This window comes from Diabrotica undecimpunctata, chromosome 3 (genome assembly GCF_040954645.1).
Source record: "Diabrotica undecimpunctata isolate CICGRU chromosome 3, icDiaUnde3, whole genome shotgun sequence".
Taxonomy (NCBI): domain Eukaryota; kingdom Metazoa; phylum Arthropoda; class Insecta; order Coleoptera; family Chrysomelidae; genus Diabrotica; species Diabrotica undecimpunctata.
Genome location: NC_092805.1, coordinates 18,466,696 through 18,486,113, shown reverse-complemented (window position 1 = coordinate 18,486,113; position 19,418 = coordinate 18,466,696). Strand labels below are relative to the sequence as shown.

General features: G+C 32.4%; 1 protein-coding gene across 1 annotated transcript; it reads right to left on the bottom strand.

Annotated features, from left to right (window-relative positions):
- Nucleotides 1-12,700: 12,700 nt before the first annotated feature.
- Nucleotides 12,701-16,396, bottom strand: LOC140435692 (uncharacterized). The gene has a single exon (XM_072524412.1). It carries the CDS (start codon nt 16,394-16,396, stop codon nt 12,701-12,703), a length of 3,696 nt encoding a protein of 1,231 aa, XP_072380513.1.
- Between the last annotated feature and the right edge of the window lie 3,022 nt (nt 16,397-19,418).

Here is a 19,418-nt window from a genome sequence, read left to right as displayed (position 1 = left end):
ACATATGCCACATGTGTGGCATATATTTGCGCTTAACTTTTTTGCTCTTTAAGTTAGCTCTTTTTGTGTTAAAAAATATTAAAGATACATTATTTTTACAAAGAAAAGGTATACTTATTAGTAACCTCAAAACTTACCCGTTTTCGAGATAATCGCATTTTATAAGTCAGCTGCATAATAATTCTTAGTTGTGATATTTGTGCGGTAAAGCACTGAATACCTGTAGATAAGCATAATTTATAGTTTATTCTTATTAAAACAACTTAAAGATCATAATGTAACATTACACATTTTTTGTTATGGCTGCTAAATGTCTTATTGGGGAAAATATTCTTCATCTTCTTCTTTAGGTGCCGTGTCCGTATTCAGACGTTTGCTGTCATCATGTTTACAATTTTCCTTTTCTATCGCTTTTTAAGTTTCTATACCTACTGGCGTTGTATTACTTTTTGGTAAAGATGGTACCCCACCACATTCTAGAGAAAAGGCAGTGAGAACATACTTAAATATAACTTTTCTGAACGTTGGATTGGTCGTGGCAGTCATATTCCTTGGCAATGTGGTGAGACATATAATTATTTAATTTATAAAAAATCACAAAAGAATACTTATTATTCATTACGTAAATTGTTTACCCATTTTTATTAGGACAATAAGAATCTAAAGCACAGGTATTTAATAACACATATGCGTCTTGTTTCATAATACTTTTGCTACAAATCTAACCTTAAAGACTCAGCATTTTTACAAAAACATTATCGTTGGCCTAATAACCCATATTGTTATAAATATAGTAAACACACAGGCAATTTAGTTCAGCATATTATTACTTCGTTAGTTAATCATAATAGTCTATTTGTTCAAGATGTAATTATAGTTACTCGTAAGCTGTAACGTAATCATATAAATAAGTAATGTCATCGATAGATTATTCCGTGTGTGTATATAAGTAACCAATGAATGAGATACATCATAGTTTAATACATTATTTAACCTCTGCGACAAATAAGATATTGTTCCATAATATACCATAAGATTTGGATAAGTATCCAAAAGAATATATTCATCCATTACACATTATAGCCACCACGTAGCCCAGAATTTAATCCGCTTGATTTTGGTGTCTGAGACTTATTAAAACAACGTGTCTATAAGAATCCCATAAGCCTTTGCAACCAACTATGGGAAGAAATAAATACTGCAGCAGTTTCTTTAGCACCTTAGAAAACTGAGGTGGTAGTTCTCAAAGGGAGCCGGGAAAAATCTTCTTTCTCCTCGCTTTATAGTGGAAGAAGTGTAGGTTGTACCGGTTAAATCGGTTAAGTATCTGAGGGTCTGGCTGTCGTAAGGACTGAGGTTCGAAGTATACATTCAAAAGACGGTGGAGAAGACGAACCGATGTCTGGGGCGTTGGTACGGCTGATGTTGAACATTAGAGGCCCAAGTAGCACCAAAAGAAGGGTGCTAAATTAAGTTTTCCAGTCGGTGGTGACCTACTCTGTCCTCATGTGGTGTAGTACACTAAACACTGCGAAATGCGCCAAGCTGATGATGAAGTATGTTATTGGAGCGGTGATACCGATCGTCTTGGTGTGCAAAGAGCAAGAGTGCTATTCAATGGGGACCTTCTTGGGCTTTTACTAAAATCTGGCAATACAGCAATTAAAAAAAGGTTTCTCGGAGAATTGTTGGGCCATATATCAGAAGATTTCTAGTCGATTAAAAGTTAACACCATGATAGAACTCCAGAAAGAACAATAATACGCATTATTGCAAGACGCATATTGCATATACGCAAGATGTGGCGAAATTTTGGGTAAAAATACAGACACTGATTGTACAAATATTCTCGCTCCTTCGTCGCTGGAACTTCAAATGCACTCGTTATGCTATTCCATATATTGCATCACTTGTAAGTACCTAAATAATTCTTGTATTCTTTTTTAAATAAATAAATTTTTACACAGTTTTTTGTTGTGTTATTTTAATTTTTTGTCTTTTTTATTATTATTTTTTTAATTTGAAGAAAATTTGTATATTCTTGTATAAAGGGCGCCAAATTATTTTTGCCCGTGGCGTCCAAAACCCTAGAACCGACCCTGGGTTCATTTGAATTCAAAAATAAATCTTTAAAATAAAAAACATTACTACATATTTTTATATGCCGTACTTATATCTCTTTCAAGTAATACCATTAGGAAAATCAGTTACCCAATGAATAAAAAAACGTACTTACTACGATAAAACGAAATTCATTTTATCATTCAGCGCATCACAAACCATACAAATAAATTAAAATAAAACAGTTTTTTTTGTTTTTTTTTATGTTATCTGGCCATACGATTGCCATTCTAATTTTATAAGAGTAAAGAATTACTGGAGTGTTCAAGGTTTACTAAAAATCAGAGACAGGATGGGATACTATTTTATTATTAAAAAAATTAAAATTTATAAGCATTTCTGATAGTTATTTCAGTCAATGTGTAATTAATTTCAAAATACTAATAGCCATGCAAATAAAAAAGTAAGAATCTAATAGTTTGTAAATATGATCAAAGTATAAATGATTAAATATTTATAAAGTGCAAAACAAGTTTTAAAAAATTAAGGTTATGAAAAATGAATACATTTAAAATTCACCAAAAAATTTAATACAGAAACAAAAATAAGACAAGGACGTTTACAATTCCTTAACTTAAATATTAACCCTTAACTCTGCTGGTGAAATCATTGCTGGTGGAGTCCCTAGAAGACCCCAATTTTTTTATTACAGTAAAAACAGTAAAAATACAGTTCTTCAAAAATTAAAATTTGATTCATAAGTAAAAGTAAGAACAGTACTTCGCTTTATATAATATACTAATCTTGAAAATTTTTTACAAACATTGGCATTGTAATCTTTGTAAATATGTTACTTGCATTTTCTACACACTGTTTTAACTTTCCTATCCTTACTTCTTCTTCTTCGTACTTTATAAATAGGCTTAATGCCTGTTTTACTTCGGTGTTTAGCCTCAATTGACGGTGTCTGACCATCTTTTCCTCGGTCATCCCAATGATCCTCTTCCATTTGGCGATTTGTCTCTTGCTATTCGTACTATTTTATTTTCTGTCATTCTTTCGATGTGTTGATTCCAGTCCACTTTTCTTCTTTTGGACCACGCGTTTATTTCCTCTATACCACATCTCACTCGTATTTCCTCACTTCTTACTCTGTCTCTTAGAGTTTGGTTTGTTATTTTTCGTAAGATTTTCATTTCTGTTGTTTCCAGTAGTCTTTGTGTTTTCGCCGTATCTGCTCTTGTCTCCCCGGTGTACGTCATTATCGGTCTTATTGTTGATTTATATATCCTGGTTTTCGTTTCCGTTGTGAGGTATTTGTTTCTCCAGATTGTGTTGTTGACACATACTGCTGCTCTGTTTGCCATGTTCACTTGTTTTTGTACTTCTTCTTCCACTTTTCCGTAGCTTGGCAGTTTTATTCCCAAGTATTCAGTTTCCATCACTTGTTCTATTATTTTGTTATTTACGACTAGTTTACATCGTCTCGCTTCCGCTGATATCACTATTGTTTTAGTTTTCTCTGTTGAGATCTCCATGCTGTATATGAGCGCCGTATCTTCGAATTCTTTAATTAATCTTTGTAGGTCATCTTCATCGCGTTCCGAATTCTCACTCTATCAAACGCTTTCTTTACATCTATCAGACACATATATGCTGGTTTGTTGTATTCCAGCGACTTTTCTTTTATTTGTCTTATTACAAAAACTGCATCCGTGCATGATCTTCCTGTCCGAAATCCTTGCTGTTCCTCTTGCAGAGATATTCGTTCGTTTATTTTTGTCGCTATTATTTTTGTTGTCAATTTGAGTGTTGTATTTAATAGATTTATTGCTCGATAATTATTGGGGTCTTTCTTATCTCCTTTTTTGAAGAACATCACCATGATCACTCTCCTCCATTTATCCGGTATTCTGTTCGTGGTGATTATTTTATAAATAAGAAGTTGCAGTTGTTATACAAGGTGATCACCTCCATATTTTAAGAGTTCATTTGGTATTTGATCTTCTCCTGGTGACTTTCTGTTTTTTAATTTGTTTATTCCTTCTTTCACATCATTTTGGGAGATTTCGGTCTTTTCCTCAGTTATTATATTTGGCGTTTCTGGTAAAGGTTCTTCGTTTTGTTTTTTAAACATTTCTGTCAGGAAGGCCGCCCATGTATCCTCTTGTATGCGTTCTATTTCAACTAGTTCTTTCATTTCGCTTCTTTGTTGTCTTATGAAGCGCCATACTTGTTTTTGTTGTCCATAGAAATCCATCTCTAGTCCTTTTGGGAATGTTTCCCAGTAATCTGTTTTTGTTTTTCTTACCAATTGATGAGTTTCAGTTCTTATTTTTTTATATTCTTTATATGATTCATTCGTTTTTTTTGACTTATATTTTAGGAAAGCTTTCTTTTTTTGGTGACATTTTTGTTTAACCTCTAGTGTAAACCATGGTGTTTTCGTTGACCACTTTTTGTTTATTATTTTCGTTCCAAGAGCTTCTCGGGCCGCATCCAGAATATTTTTCTTAAGTTTTCTCCAGCTATTCTCTACATTGCTTTCATTTTCGATATTCTCCATTTGTATTTTCTCTGTTCTAGCCTTTTTTGATATAATGATTTTATGGAGTCATCTCTTAAATTTTCTATTTTTATTATTTCCTCTGCATTGGTTTGTTTAAGCTTCTCTTTCCATCTTTCATTGAATCTAATTTTACCAAGTACCAAATAGTGATCGCTGTCCTCATTGGGTGACACCAAACTTCTCACATTCACTATCTGTTTATGGTGAATATTTCTGTTTGTAATCCACAAGGAAACTAAGTTCCTGTAGCTGGCTGTATACCATGTATCACAAAAAATTTAAGTAAAAATCCTTTATAAAAGGTATATATAAATTAAAAACCCAAACGGGCTATGTCATGAAGACAAAACGTTTTCGGAAACCATGTTCCATCATCAGTGTCTAGGTGTACATGTTTTGAGCCACTAAATATCAGGGTAAAAACTCGTTAAAATTTATCTATTACAATTTGGTTTACATTATTTGGTATTATATTTTATGATGTTAGAGTTACCAATTACTTCGTCTCAGGACCAGCAACTTCATGTAGTATATCATATCATATACCTTTTATAAAGGATTTTTAAATAAATTTTTTATTTCTGTTTGTGACCACATAATCTATCATTGATCTATGTGCTCTTGTATTCCTTACTTCTAGGATAGAAAGAACAATGAGACTTTCGGATTACATGGGTATTTCCTGGCCCAATCGTTTTCTAATGATGCCTTGGAGTTCAAGTGGTAACCTGTCCAGTTTTCTTTGTCGCATATGATCCATCACCAGTGATTTTCCTAGTATAAGAAGATGATTTCTTCCTCTCTTCTTAGTCAGTTTGACATTTTAGCAATACCTGGCTATTCACGGCAGTTATATTTAGAATTTGGTAAAAAATCACTATTGTCCATCGTCTTGTTCGCCGTCCAACAGAATAGTTAGCTCACAATTGATCTAACCCCGGCCTTAGTTCAATTGTAATCGTGGATTATTTCTGGCTTACCACTTTCATCACTTATTTGTTGAAATAAGTATGACGTCCCGATTTTTTTTGCACATAAGAGCATATTCCATTATTATGGCCAAATAATAATGATCCTACGTCGGTTTCTATTTGGTTTAAATTCAAGTCATAATTGCGGCTTATTAATTCTCATGGTCGCAATCCTTGCTCGCTCAATTATTCACACAATTCAACTGAATTGAAGAGGACCAGTTTTCGGTAATAATGTTGTGGTTTGTTTTCTGTAAAGGGGTGACAAGAGTCAGAACGTCGTTAGTAAGGACTGACACATCAACTCTAACTCTGCTTGCCTAGCCGGTATAAACAAAAGCATTGTACATGCAAAATGTACGTGAATAATATAAACACATAATTTTCAATCTATATTTATCTGGTATTTTGGGCATATACATTTTAGACGAACATCTGCCCCGGAACGGTACAAGCATTTCGTCAACAGTCAAATATTCTCCAGGGACATATGAAGTCTGTATACATAAGTATAAGAGACCAATTAATGCCTTTAGCTAATCAATATTGAAGTTACTAGTGTAAGTTAGCAACGGTTTTTTAAACCTTGATCGAACTGCTTCAATTTTTACAATATTCTATGTGAGAATGATTTGCAGCATTTCTTTGGTCACGAACAGAATTCATGCTTCCAAAAAGTTACTATGATCCATATTTCTTGCTAGTCCTTTTGGTCCCGGTAGACGAACTACTAAATTACGCTTACGCGTAAGGGTGCCCCTGTTCATACTATTTATAATTGCGGTTTTTGCCGTAGGAAAAATTATTTTTATTTTTATGTAATTCGTTTTTCGCACCAGAGTCTCTTAAATTTCCTTCTCTTTCGTCAAGTGATACATCAGCTTCTATCGTGATCACTAGGCTCAAATTCATTGCTTTCAGCAAGACTTCATTATCAGAGAAAAATGTGGGTCGATTTGTATCGTTCCCAATTTTTCTTCAGTTAGAGATTAATGCGCATTCCAATTCTTAATCTTCATTACTGAAAGATAATAACTCTTTTAAATAAGTGATGGACTCGACCGTTACTTCGAAACTATCAGAAAATTTATTATAAAATCTTATCACTACAGCTGTTTCGGCAGAGTGCCTTTCTCAAGTGATCTTTTTTGGTATGTGTTTACACTTTATAGCCTTTAACTGAATATTGTTATTAGGACAATAAATATTTTGTTTTATTACTCTTGCATTACACTTTTTCCCTGTCTTTCACCAATTCTTTCTGTGGTGTTCTCTTTTATGTCGTACATTTCTATTTTCTAATTTATAGTAAATACGATTTTAGCTAAGTTTCTTATTTCTTATGTGTTATTTAAGTGAATATTTCCTAGTTAATTCTGCTTTTAACGTAAAAATACTATAGTTAAGGAAATATTATAATTTATTTTAAAATAATCGACTTATTTTAAAATTAACGTCTGAAAAACTAAAATTCGACAAAGATTATTAGAGAAAAAATATTGTAGTTAATTTTTTATTCGCAAATAGGTCCAGCCGGTCCATGCGTTTGTCAGTTTTAAAATTTCAACTACAAATCATTGTGTTAAATTTTTATATCGCAGTTCATCACCGCATCAGTTCGCGAAAATCATGATTTTGTTAATAGCAGTTTTAATACCTCTGATAATATACGTTTATATAAAAAAGAGACAGAGATACCAAGATATTTGGCAGTATGTTGATGCTATCCCTGGACCTAAAAGTTATCCAATTCTTGGAACCACTTATGAATTACACACACAAGGTAAAAAAGGTTATTTTTTTTTTCAAAACACTTAATCTTAAAAAAGACATTACTTTTGCCAAAAGTTGTTTTCTTGTATCAAGTAAAAAATGATTCTGCAAATCTGTGGTGGAACAACATTTTAACTGCAAAAAGTTTATTGTTTCAAAAACTACATTTTTTTTTAATTAATAAAGTAGAGGTTGTTCCCCAACAGGATGCAAGAGGCACAAAATCGAAATAGACGGAAAATTATGAGGTTGAGCTGTGTCCATATATGTAACATTAAAATTAAAATAAAATAAAATTAAAATTCTAGATATCACATTAATATATATATATATATATATATATATATATATATATATATATAGATATATTAATGTGATATCTAGACTTTTAATTTTAAAACTTTACAAAAAATATATATAAAACATTATTAAAATTTTTGATTGATGATTTATATCACACCTTTCAATTTTGTTATCTCAGGTTTTACTCGTGCTTCAATATCTATACTTTACAGCTGATGGATTAGGTCCAAAGAGTAACGTAATAAAACAACATAATATGATATGAAAATAATGTAATAAAATAAACTGATTAAAATACCTCCAAAAATTATTAGCATACAATGTTTATCAAACAAAATTCGTTCTACGTACGTGAACCTACAATAATGCATGGATAATATAATACAATTACAATCTAAAATCCAGCTTATTATTCTACATAAACAAATCAAATAATATTTAGTGTCCTTCCTAATGCAATTTTGATATAACGATTGTACCAAGAAAAATTTGTATGAATTATCCAATTCTCTCCACAGCTCCGTGTCCCCTTTTAGAACAAATTTAATCTCCTTCGACTATCGACAACTTATTCACACGTTACTAATATGATATAATATTTTTTTAACCCAAAATTCTCAAATTTAATATATTATGAATGTTTCTCCCGTTGAAAGGCTTCCTCTGATGAACTATCAGTTCTCAGCAGCCTCCTATGGAATTGGCAATATTAAACAAGATATTGCAATTTAGTGTCTTCAATGATGCCAGCCTCTTTTCCTCTCGCCAAACTTAATCTCTCGTTCAGAAATAAACAGCGATACGTAGAATACAAGTAGGAAAAGTTTACTTACAAATTTGTACCAGAGCAGCTACCGTCTGACACAATTACTTCACTAACTCACAACTTATTCTTTATCACTTACTACCCTTGGATACCACCTCGAAAACCAACCATTCACTTTAAGAAACTGGAACTAACTGACTCTCTCATCTCCTCTATCCATTCATCCAACCCTTCATTATACACACCCATCACCACTTTCCAAATTCTCGGCCAATCAGAAATTTGCATACCACTCCCACATAAAATCAGAAATACCTACAAACTTTCCTAATTCATATTATTTCTACAAGGACACTTAATTTCTACTGTGTATTTACATATTCCGAACAATCATTTATTTATTAACTATTTTTATTGTCCTTTTCACGGCGCAAATCCGGCTTACGGAACACTTTATGGCTTATGGGGAAAAACCATCGTTAACTTCTATTCATTGTACCCGCACTATTTCACTTGTTATATTTATACAAAAGATTATTTATGACTAAGATTACCTTTGGTTAGTTCCAGGCAGCTCGGAGTGTTTTTTTTTTATTTTCTATAATCTCTGAAATATTGATTTCATCGTACATTTAATATTTTTACCCTTCAATTTTGAATACTACAACAATATATTACATTTGTCGTTTCGTCAATATAATGGTTTAAATGTATGCCATTTAGCCTTACATCCTTTCATCGAGCAAGTCCACAAAAGGCAATTTGATTTAACAATTGAAATTTGAAATGATATAAATATATTATTTTTCGTCCGCGTTGGCTCAAAACGTAATCAACGAACAGTTGACTATCCATGTTAAAGGAACAAGAACAAATAAAGAGAAATTATTCTTTTCGCATAGTTTTAGGTAGCTATCAATTAAATTTTGTGGAATTCCCAAATAAAAGCCAATGAATTGCATTTGCATTTAATACTTCTTCTTCTTCTGGTTCCTATCCGTTTCGGATGTTGGAAATCATATTGGCAATCATGACCTTGCTCGCTGCGGCTCGAAACAGCTCCGTTGAGGTTTTCTTAAACCATGTTCCTGAATTCCGCAGCCATGATATTCTCCTTCTACCGGGTCCTCGCTTACCTTTGACTTTACCTTGCAATATAGACTGCAGCAGGGAGTAACGGTGCTGATTTCTCATAACGTGTCCCAGATATTGCAATTTTATGCGTTTGATCGTAAACACAATCTCTGGTTCCTTCTTCATTTTTTCTAGAACTTCCTTGTTCGTGATCCTTGCTGTCCATGATATTCTCAGCATTCTTCTATAAAGCCACATCTCAAATGCTTCAAGTTTTTTGTGGTGAGTAGTAGATATTGCGGCACTTGGCGCTGGGAAAATTTTACCGACCGTGGGAAAAAGCGGCATCCTTTGATGTTTGCACCTGCTCAGGTGTTCGGGTCACATCACGCTTACTGACAAGTCGAATCATTTTTCTTTTCCTTTCTTTCCTCTTCTTCTTTTTCTTTCGCTAATCTGTTTTTCATCTCATGTTACCTTCTTCTATTCACTAATTGAACGTTCACTGCTTGACAGGGGAACTCAATATTTTATACACTGTTACATATAAGCTTTCGTTCTTTCGTCTAGTGCTCGACACATATTTTTTCGCCCAGTACTCTACATAGGTCTACGATTCTTTCCTCCAGTGCTATACATAGGTTTACGATTGTTTCCTCCAATGCTTTATATAGGTCTTCTTTTTTTTGTCCACGGCTAGACACAGATCTTGTCGCAAATCATCAAAGTGGTGTCCCACTGCCCAAATTAGATAACCAATATTTTCTTCTTTTCGTCCGTTGTCTACTTTTATATTTAGATGCTGATATATACAAGGTAAGGTGAGAAAACACAATTCATGTTACAGTGATAGTGGGGATATGATCACAGACGGTTCTTCGATAACCATCAGACAACAATTCCCCGATGCATATTAAAACATACAGAGAACACTTTACGTACTCAACTCAATAAGTGACAGCCCGGTTTGTAAGCGAGTCTGACAGACACCCTAAGTTTACAGTACTACTCCCACAATGTGGTACCTAGCGTGTTTCTGTGCGGCAAAAGTGGACCATCCGTTTATACTATAAAGGGGCCACCAAATATTCAACGTTGAAATGTGATATAATGTATCAATATGATCAATTATTAAAGAATAGTGACCAAAACTCGTGCGAGTTGCATACTATATTTTATCTACGATCATAAGTTAATTATTTTAAAAAATCCAGAGTATATAATATACAGAAGAAATTTAAAAGGACAGTTTGAACAAAAATTCAGTCTTATCAGCAGTCAGTACGGAGAAGGTGCTACTGACAGAAAATGATATTAAAATGGTAGGTAAGCGAAGGAATGAAATTGAGTGAATATATTATGAAAAAAAAAAACATATATTGAAGGCAAACGTAACCAATTCGGTTCGAACAAATTTTGTTCTTAACAGCATCCACCGCTAGTCGGTACGGTTACACGACCGCCGGAAGAGGTTTTGTTAGTATGGGACAAACAGTCAGTATGAAAGCGAAATGATTGTCTTTTTTCCATCACACACTTAAATAAACATTTTCATTGATTTTATTAGAAGATACTTAAACTGAAAACTAAACTCCTGTTGGGTAACTGGCCATTAAAAACATACTTAAAAATTAACTCAGGAAAGCAGACCATTAAGATTTGTCGATCGATTTTCTTATTATTATTTTAGGTGACAACACGAACACTAGATCCTAATTTAATAAGATCGGTTCATAATTCGCCAATGGTCCATATCACATATCTTTGTGAATATTAAGTTTCAGTAGATGTTTTTTACGATCTAATGCTAGACAACTTTGTTACATTTTATTAAAAAGATGGCAACACGAACACTAAATCCTAATTGAATAAGATCGGTTCCTAATTTGCCAGTGGTCCACATCAGATATCTTTGTGAATAATATGTTTTAGTAGACGTCTTTTTACAATCTGAGGCTAGACAACTTTTTTTTACAATTTAGTAAAAAAGTGGCAGCACGAACACTAGATCCTAATTTAATAAGATCGGTTCATAATTCGCCAGTGGTCCATATCAGATATCTTTTGTGAATAATATGTTTTAGTAGACGTCTTTTTACAATCTGAGGCTAGACAACTTTTTTTTTACAATTCAGTAAAAAAGTGGCAGCACGAACACTAGATCCTAATTTAATAAGATCGGTTCATAATTCGCCAGTGGTCCATATCAGATATCTTTGTGAATAATATGTTTTAGTAGACGTCTTTTTACAATTTGAGGCTAGACAACTTTTTTCTTACATTTTATTAAAAAAAGTGACAACACGAGCACTAGATCCTAATTTAATAAGATCGGTTCATAATTCACCAGTAATCCATATCAGATATCTTTTGTGAATAATATGTTTCAGTAGACGTCTTTTACGATCTGATGCTAGACAACTTTTTTTTTACATTTTTATCAGATAAAAACGTAACAACTCGAACACTAGATCCTAATTTAATAAGATCGGTTGATAATTCGCCAATGGTCCATATCAGATATGTTTGTGAATAATATGTTTCAGTAGACATCTTTTACGATCTAATGCTAGACAACTCTTTGTTACGTTTTTATCAGAAAAATATGGCAACACGAACACTAGATCCTAATTTAATAAGATCGGTTCATAATTCGCCAATGGTCCATATCAGATATCTTTGTGAATAATATGTTTCAGTAGACGTCTTTACGATCTGATGCTAGACATATTTTTGTTACATTTTTATTAGAAAAAGGTGGCAACAGGAACACTTGATCTTAATTTATTAAGATCAGTTCATAATTCACCAGTAGTCGCTAACGGATATCTTTTGGTAGTCTTAACATCTTCTAAAACTTAATGAACAAATTTTATGATATTTAACCCTAATATGCTATACATCGTTTTAAGATCTTTAAATTAATCAGTAACTCATAACAGATTCCTGGTAACGTTGTTTTACTATAAAAATTTTAAAAGCCAACTACAATATGTGATAGAAAAACAGACAACCAAATAGACGCTGGATAATAGAGAACGGAAAACTAATTTATGAAAAATTCTTAAAAGACACATTTAATACTAATATAAAATATGTACATATAACTAAATAATAAAAAGCCGTGTATTAAAACTACAATAATCAATAATATTAACACTATAAATAAATTTATACATATTTTTAAATTTTCATTTTCTTATAACCAAAAGGAACGGAACTAAAATCTTCTAAAAATTTTCTTTTTGTAGAATGTGGTCGATAATTTTTATGGATTTCCTGTGTTATGACTTGATGTTCTGTTGTTCGTCTAACTTGTTTACTTATGATTTTAATACCTTCCGACTTTACAAGTACCATCTTTTTAATAGTATCAAAATTAATTAATTGCGAGTTTAAATAATTAAGGGAAATTCCCTTAACTTTGCAACAAAATTTTTCGTCACCATTAGGAAGTATGTATTTATAAGCATAATTTTTGGGGCCTCCAGAAACGAACTCCGAAATATGACCACCACTTAGCTCATCAGTTAAATCACCAATACAGTCACCGGTAGGAAGATCAGGCAGACCGTCTCTGGAAATGTACACAATTGAATCGGTATCATAATATAAAGTACGCTCGCCCACCATGTCTAAATAGGAATACAGTTTGAGGCGGGCTAGAGCCGTAACGTATGAGGCCAGAACGACGTTTACAGTGGAAGACATTGAAAATGCTTCTTCCACATACTCCCACGTAACAACCAGTGTTTCCTCGTTTACAGGAACCACAGTATTTACATAGATCGAGGGATTAATCATCATAGCAAAGAATTCTTTAGGATTGTTTACAATAGAAGTTTTGGGAAGATTTTCTCGCTGTGCAAATTTACCCCAGAACGAATTAAGCATTAATTTAGCTAACGATCTAAGGCCAGGATTCGCCGTTATTTCGGTAAACTCTAACCGAACGTCTTCTATCTGGAGAAACTGTTCGATGTATCGGTTTTTTTCTTCGGCTGTTACACAACCACGGGGCCATCCTGAAGCTTGCTGCTTGATTTTGATGAATTTATTCATCATGTCGGAAAAGAGACCATTTTGATGTTTTGACAATTCACGGGTTTCGTACGACCAGATTTCGTAGGTCTCAACTATTTTGTAACCCTTTTCCAAAGCTTTTACAACTTCTTCAATTACCCATGTTCCTGTAAGTGACTTCTGTTCGTCGGAATGCTGACATTCTCCTTGCATAAAGTCCTCGCTGCATTTACGACAAAGAACAAACATGCATTTATTGTTTATTTTTGCGGGTAGAACAGGATGATAAAGGTTTGAGGAAGGAAGTACTTTACACTTTATTAAACCAGATACTCGTGATAAATCTATATGCCGGCATTCATCTCCTACAAAAATTTTAGGATGACCTAGAGGAAATTTTCCACGCTTACATACCCAAGGGTATAGGGAACAAACATCGACATATTTAATCTTTTCATTTTCTTGAGCCTTATAATACTCCACGGTGTTACCAGTACGACCACCATACAAAGCATCCCTAGCATTTATAGGTTGAGTTCTCATTAAGGGGTGATTCTCAGTAAATGATTTTATCTCAGCCGTCATAGTTTTTCTGAAGGCACACTCCCAGATTTCAACGACTTCATATCCCAGAGATTTTAGATATTGATTTTTGGCAGCAGTTCTGTCATAACGATTTTCCATGCAGTGTGAAGGATCGTCATGAAGAGGAGCCAATCTGTTTTCGGGATAACATTGGGGACAACCATGATAGTAACAACCCTGAAATTCAAACACGATATTTTCGTAAAGACCATCCACTTTACAAGTATTAATAACAGCCTCAAATCCTCGTGCAGCATGCTGTATTTTAATATTACGCTGTTTCTCTTCCCAAAGTAGCCACTGCAGAGCTATTTTTGACTGATTATCTTTAAAACGATAACCACCTTTAGGAATAAGACCTATTGTGTCAGATTGTAGAAAATTTCGCCTAAATACTTTACTACAAGTCGAGGCTACGGTAGTAGCTTCCATAAAAGGACAGACATTTGACGTATTCAATAATTGTTTCCTAAATGTAAGACAAGCCTGTGTTAATATCATGACATCGGAAATACAATAGTCAACGATCTCTTTCTGAAAATCAAAAACATAACCGTTAGCAACTTTAGCAGTATGCCAATTTATTAACTTATCACGTGCATCCTTCTTCAAATTATCGATATCATAGAATTTTAGAGAAGGTATAGGTCCGAGATAAGATTGATTTTCCCCTTTATTAAACAAATGTGGGAAATAGCCCTTTTTTAACTCTGTTAAACCAAAAGCTTTTGGTAAAGCTGACAAGGCCATAGGAAAATAATTAAGACTGTCGAGAAAACGGACATTCCCAACACTCATCGAAACTAACTTCGTACCCCGCATGATAAGATCAGGGGTTAAATCGGTCTTTGTGAGGATGTAATTCAACACGAACTGATTATCGAAACCCCCTCCGTTATGTGCCAAAACGACAACATTCTTAAATTTTTTCCTAATTTGAAAAACATATTCAATAAAAATAGAAATAACATTTTCGTTTAAAACATTTAGACGAAAACCGCATGTTTGACAAAACTGTAATTTTTCTTCCTGAAGACAATTGTAACATCGCTGACTAAATACACAGAGATTTGGTTCTTGAAGAAGTGAACCATCTAGCAATATTTTTTCCTGACGAGTCTCAAGATCATAAAAAATGAACAAAAAATCTTTTGAGGGAGGTTTACCAGAATCAGGCTGCATGTAACAAAGATGATCTGATGGGTAATTTTTACCACAAGTTTTACAGAAGATCTTCCCACAGATATGACTTTTAGTGTAGATTTTGTAACATTGCTTACACCTTTTAATTTTGTCACATATGTCGTTAATGTGAACGTTGAAACATACCTCACCATAAAAGTCCCGGCCGCATTTATCGCAGGGAACTTTAACAGCTTCTTTGGAACAAGCTGGTGAACGACGACATGCAAAGCACGTATCAACGCAGCTGTGTCCGTCTTTATGGTCGTAGGGTTGATAACATTTATCACAGAAATACGTACTGATAAACGCACTGGTCAGTGACCGAATTACATTAAAATGACCTTTATGAAAGAGAAGGTTTAATTTTGGTCCGTAAGTGTGCCCCTCATAAATGACATCACGTCCCTTAGTTCCATATCTATAGACCACAATCTTATAGTCTGTTAGATATGCCTGAAACTGTTGCAACTCAGGAATTCCAGCTCCCTCACTAGGAATAACAACACCAGACCTATCTATTAACTGCAATGCTCTTTCCCGTTGTATTTTCCCTCTATCGCGACATATTTTTGTAAGTTCAGGGTCTTTGTCAACGTAAGCTTTGGCTACAACCAAAGCGTATGCAAGGCATAGGTTATCGTTGTTTTTAATAACAACAATTCCTCGCCGTTTAGAACACTCCTCTTTAAATGAATTGTACTTACGACCTCTACCCTTTCCAGTAGGCATTTTTACGGTAGTAATACCAAGACAAAACGTTTCGGTGTTTAAACCGGTGCTGTTGCTCTGATATATGGAACTTATGTGGTTCCATATATCGTCAACTGTCACCTCTGAGGCTGGTTTTAACCTCATCCATCCCTGACCTCTAACGAAATCCTTGGAGCAAAAAGTGAAACCGACCTGATCATGTGGCAAAATATTTTCAGTACCCTTTCGAACAATATCCTCGATGGCCTTTTTAATCCAACTTACGGGTTCCTCACCTGGCGGTACATCCTTAATTTTAAATTCCAGAGTTCGTCCCTGGACACCAAATTTACGGATTTTCGTGGTTTGATCTCTGACAATTAAAAACTTTTCCATTTTACGTATAATAAACTTATAAATTATTGTAAAATCAAAAAAATCAAAAAGTCAAATTTTTCAAAAAAAAAAATTATTATACTCACCAAAGTACGTCTGAACACTAGAAATATCTGGAACAGACTAAATAAAATACTTTAACGTAGGGTATAAGGTAGACTTCTAGCTGGACGGAAAACTGAACGATAAGTCCAAAGGCCCCAAAAAGGTTTAGATTTATGTAAAAATGTGTAAGAATCAATCTAAAAGAGTAGATCTGTTTAAATTTATAAATTTGGTTACACCTTAAAAGTGGGTAACAGTGCTACACAAAACCAAACATGAAAGTAGTGGAAGAAGCGTTGTATTAATAAAAAAAAAACTATACCTCACTTGATCGTTTATTGTCGCGGCCACAATGCCTAAACCGTGCGATTGAAGAACTGCGTGAGATTGTCAGGATGTACTGCAGAAGTTAAAAACATGTGTGAAGTATGCAATATACCTAAGGCATATGAAGTAAAAAGCACATCAAAAAAAAAAATTGTAAAGATATTAAATACTATGGACCTAATATAAATGTCATATGCTATAAATATCACAAAAAAAAATTATGAGCCGAGAAAGAAGCCATTTATAACATGTTGCTAAAAGCTTTGAAAAAGGTTCAAAGTTCAAACTTTCCCGAATTATGTAATTTTAAATAATTCGTTAACAATTTATAATAAAAATACTAAAAAGTAACCTTTTGTAAAATATATGTAAGCATCAACACAGAACCCGGCACTAATAACATTAGGTCAAAATCGGGGTAAATGGATACCGTTTACCACTAAATTCTGGTCTATTAGTTATAAGGCATTTAAGAAATAGCAGTATCAATACGACAAAACTTGGTCCAGTATGAAATTTATGGTAAAATTACGGGGCGGTTTGTATTTATAAACAATTTAAAAAATTTAAGAGAAGGTGCATGTAAGAAGGAAAAGAGCTTTCCCAAAAAGTTTATTTATAGTGATTGTTAGAATTAATTAGGAAGTTTTAATTTGGTATCTTTTCTACTTAGAATTTATTTATTGGGAACAATTATTTACACAAGTAACACATCTCGAGAAAATTTATAAACGGACACTTTCGATAACCCTTTAAAATATATATTTACACAAGAATTTTCGCATTTAATATTTTGCGGTTAGTAGTGTATATTTCAATAGATATAAAGGACAAAAACGTTTATTAACATGTATAACAAAGTTGTAAAAGCACAGTAAAAAAATTGTCAAACTTTTCCGAAATAAAAGAAAAATTAATAAAAGTATAGTATTTCTTGAAGATATATTTAAAAGATTCGTAGCTTACTTGAAAAATGTTAAGATTTTTCACTAATATTTTCTCTTTTTTAAATTTGTTTATCTATACATACCAATTAAAAACTGCATATATTTTAAAAACTATAACGATTTACCTTATGAACTCCCTAATAACTGTTAAGTAACCACATATACAATAAAATATATTTTTTAAACCTACAAAACAAGCAAATTTTCATGTGTGATATCATACAGCAAAATTAAAATACATTTACCGATTTACAAGAAATTAATCAACAGTTTGAATTTTTAAATTAAATCTTATTTGTGTAACCTGCCTTCATCAATTTGACACATTTGTAAAGAAATCACTATAAGATAAAAAGTAAATGGCCTATAAATCAAATATATACACTTTGTAATACCTGTGACAAGATTTTCTCATCTCTGAGGTAAAACAGTTAAGTAGCATAAACGCCTAATTTAATTACGAATATTTATAAAAATCACGTTTTAATACAGTTAAACTAAATATATTTAACTGTCTCTGAATAACTTATTATTTTGTGACATGCATGGCCCTAACAACCCTAGTATGCAATTTCGAAAGGGTTAAGACAGCTTTTTTTCTTTGATCGTATTTATTAATTTTCTCGATTGAACGGTAACGTAGAAAAACTATAAAAATATATCCCTTTCTTTCTAACTCCTTTGTATACGTACAACTACTTTAAAGATTTTTCAAATATAAAAACCATCTTAGTCAAAAAAATTAAAAGCAATATTTTTTAATTATGTTTTAACAGAACGAAAGATTTTTAATATTAAAAAAAAAATTTCGTTCATTTTAATTAATTCGGTAGTACTAATATAGAATACCAAATAACGAGTAAACTATAATAGGTATCTAAATATAAAACCCAAGACCAATTCCAAGAAATTCCTATATAATTTTAAAATGTTCATTTCCAAGATCCATTTATAGCATGGTTAGAACTAATTAAAAATGTATAATTTAATATTATCTTGAATTTAATGGTTAGTTAGGTATTAGGAATAGAAATAGGTACCTATGGGCGATAATTGAGAGATTTATTAATAAATCTAAACTTTTGGGAACTCCACTACGTATGACCTTTTTAGAAGATTTGGTTACAAAAGAATTTACACTATTTTTATAGTCATTATATATATATATATATATATATATATATATATATATATATATATATATATATATATATATATATATATATATAAAAGTATCTTAACTTATTTGAAGAAATTGATGGATGTATTAGTACTTTTCAAAAGTTGTAACTGCAAAGTTAAAATTTGGCCAAATTACCGAAATAAAAGAAAAATGTTGAAAGTATATAATTTTATGAAGATATACTGAAAAGATTCAAATCTTACTTAAAAGTGTAAGATAATATTTTCTTTGTTTTATAGTTTATTAAAATTTATTAACCTTTACATACCAATAAAACAAACGGCATATTCAAAAAAACTATAACAAAGATTTACCTTAACGCACTCACTAACAATTATTACCAAGCAGCCACAAATAAAATAAAGATATTTTAAGTAAACAAAAAAAAATAAGAACAGTTATCACCGTCAACGCGTTAATTATTTCTACAAAACCAATTATTATTCGAAGTAAATTCTTAAAATCCTTAAAATGCGAGATGCAAAAGTAGTGTGTATGGGCAAAATGAGGAGGAGGTCAA

Bases quoted from the DNA above. Each gene is read 5' to 3' on its own strand.
- LOC140435692 (XM_072524412.1), bottom strand. From the start codon at position 16,396: ATGGAAAAGTTTTTAATTGTCAGAGATCAAACCACGAAAATCCGTAAA.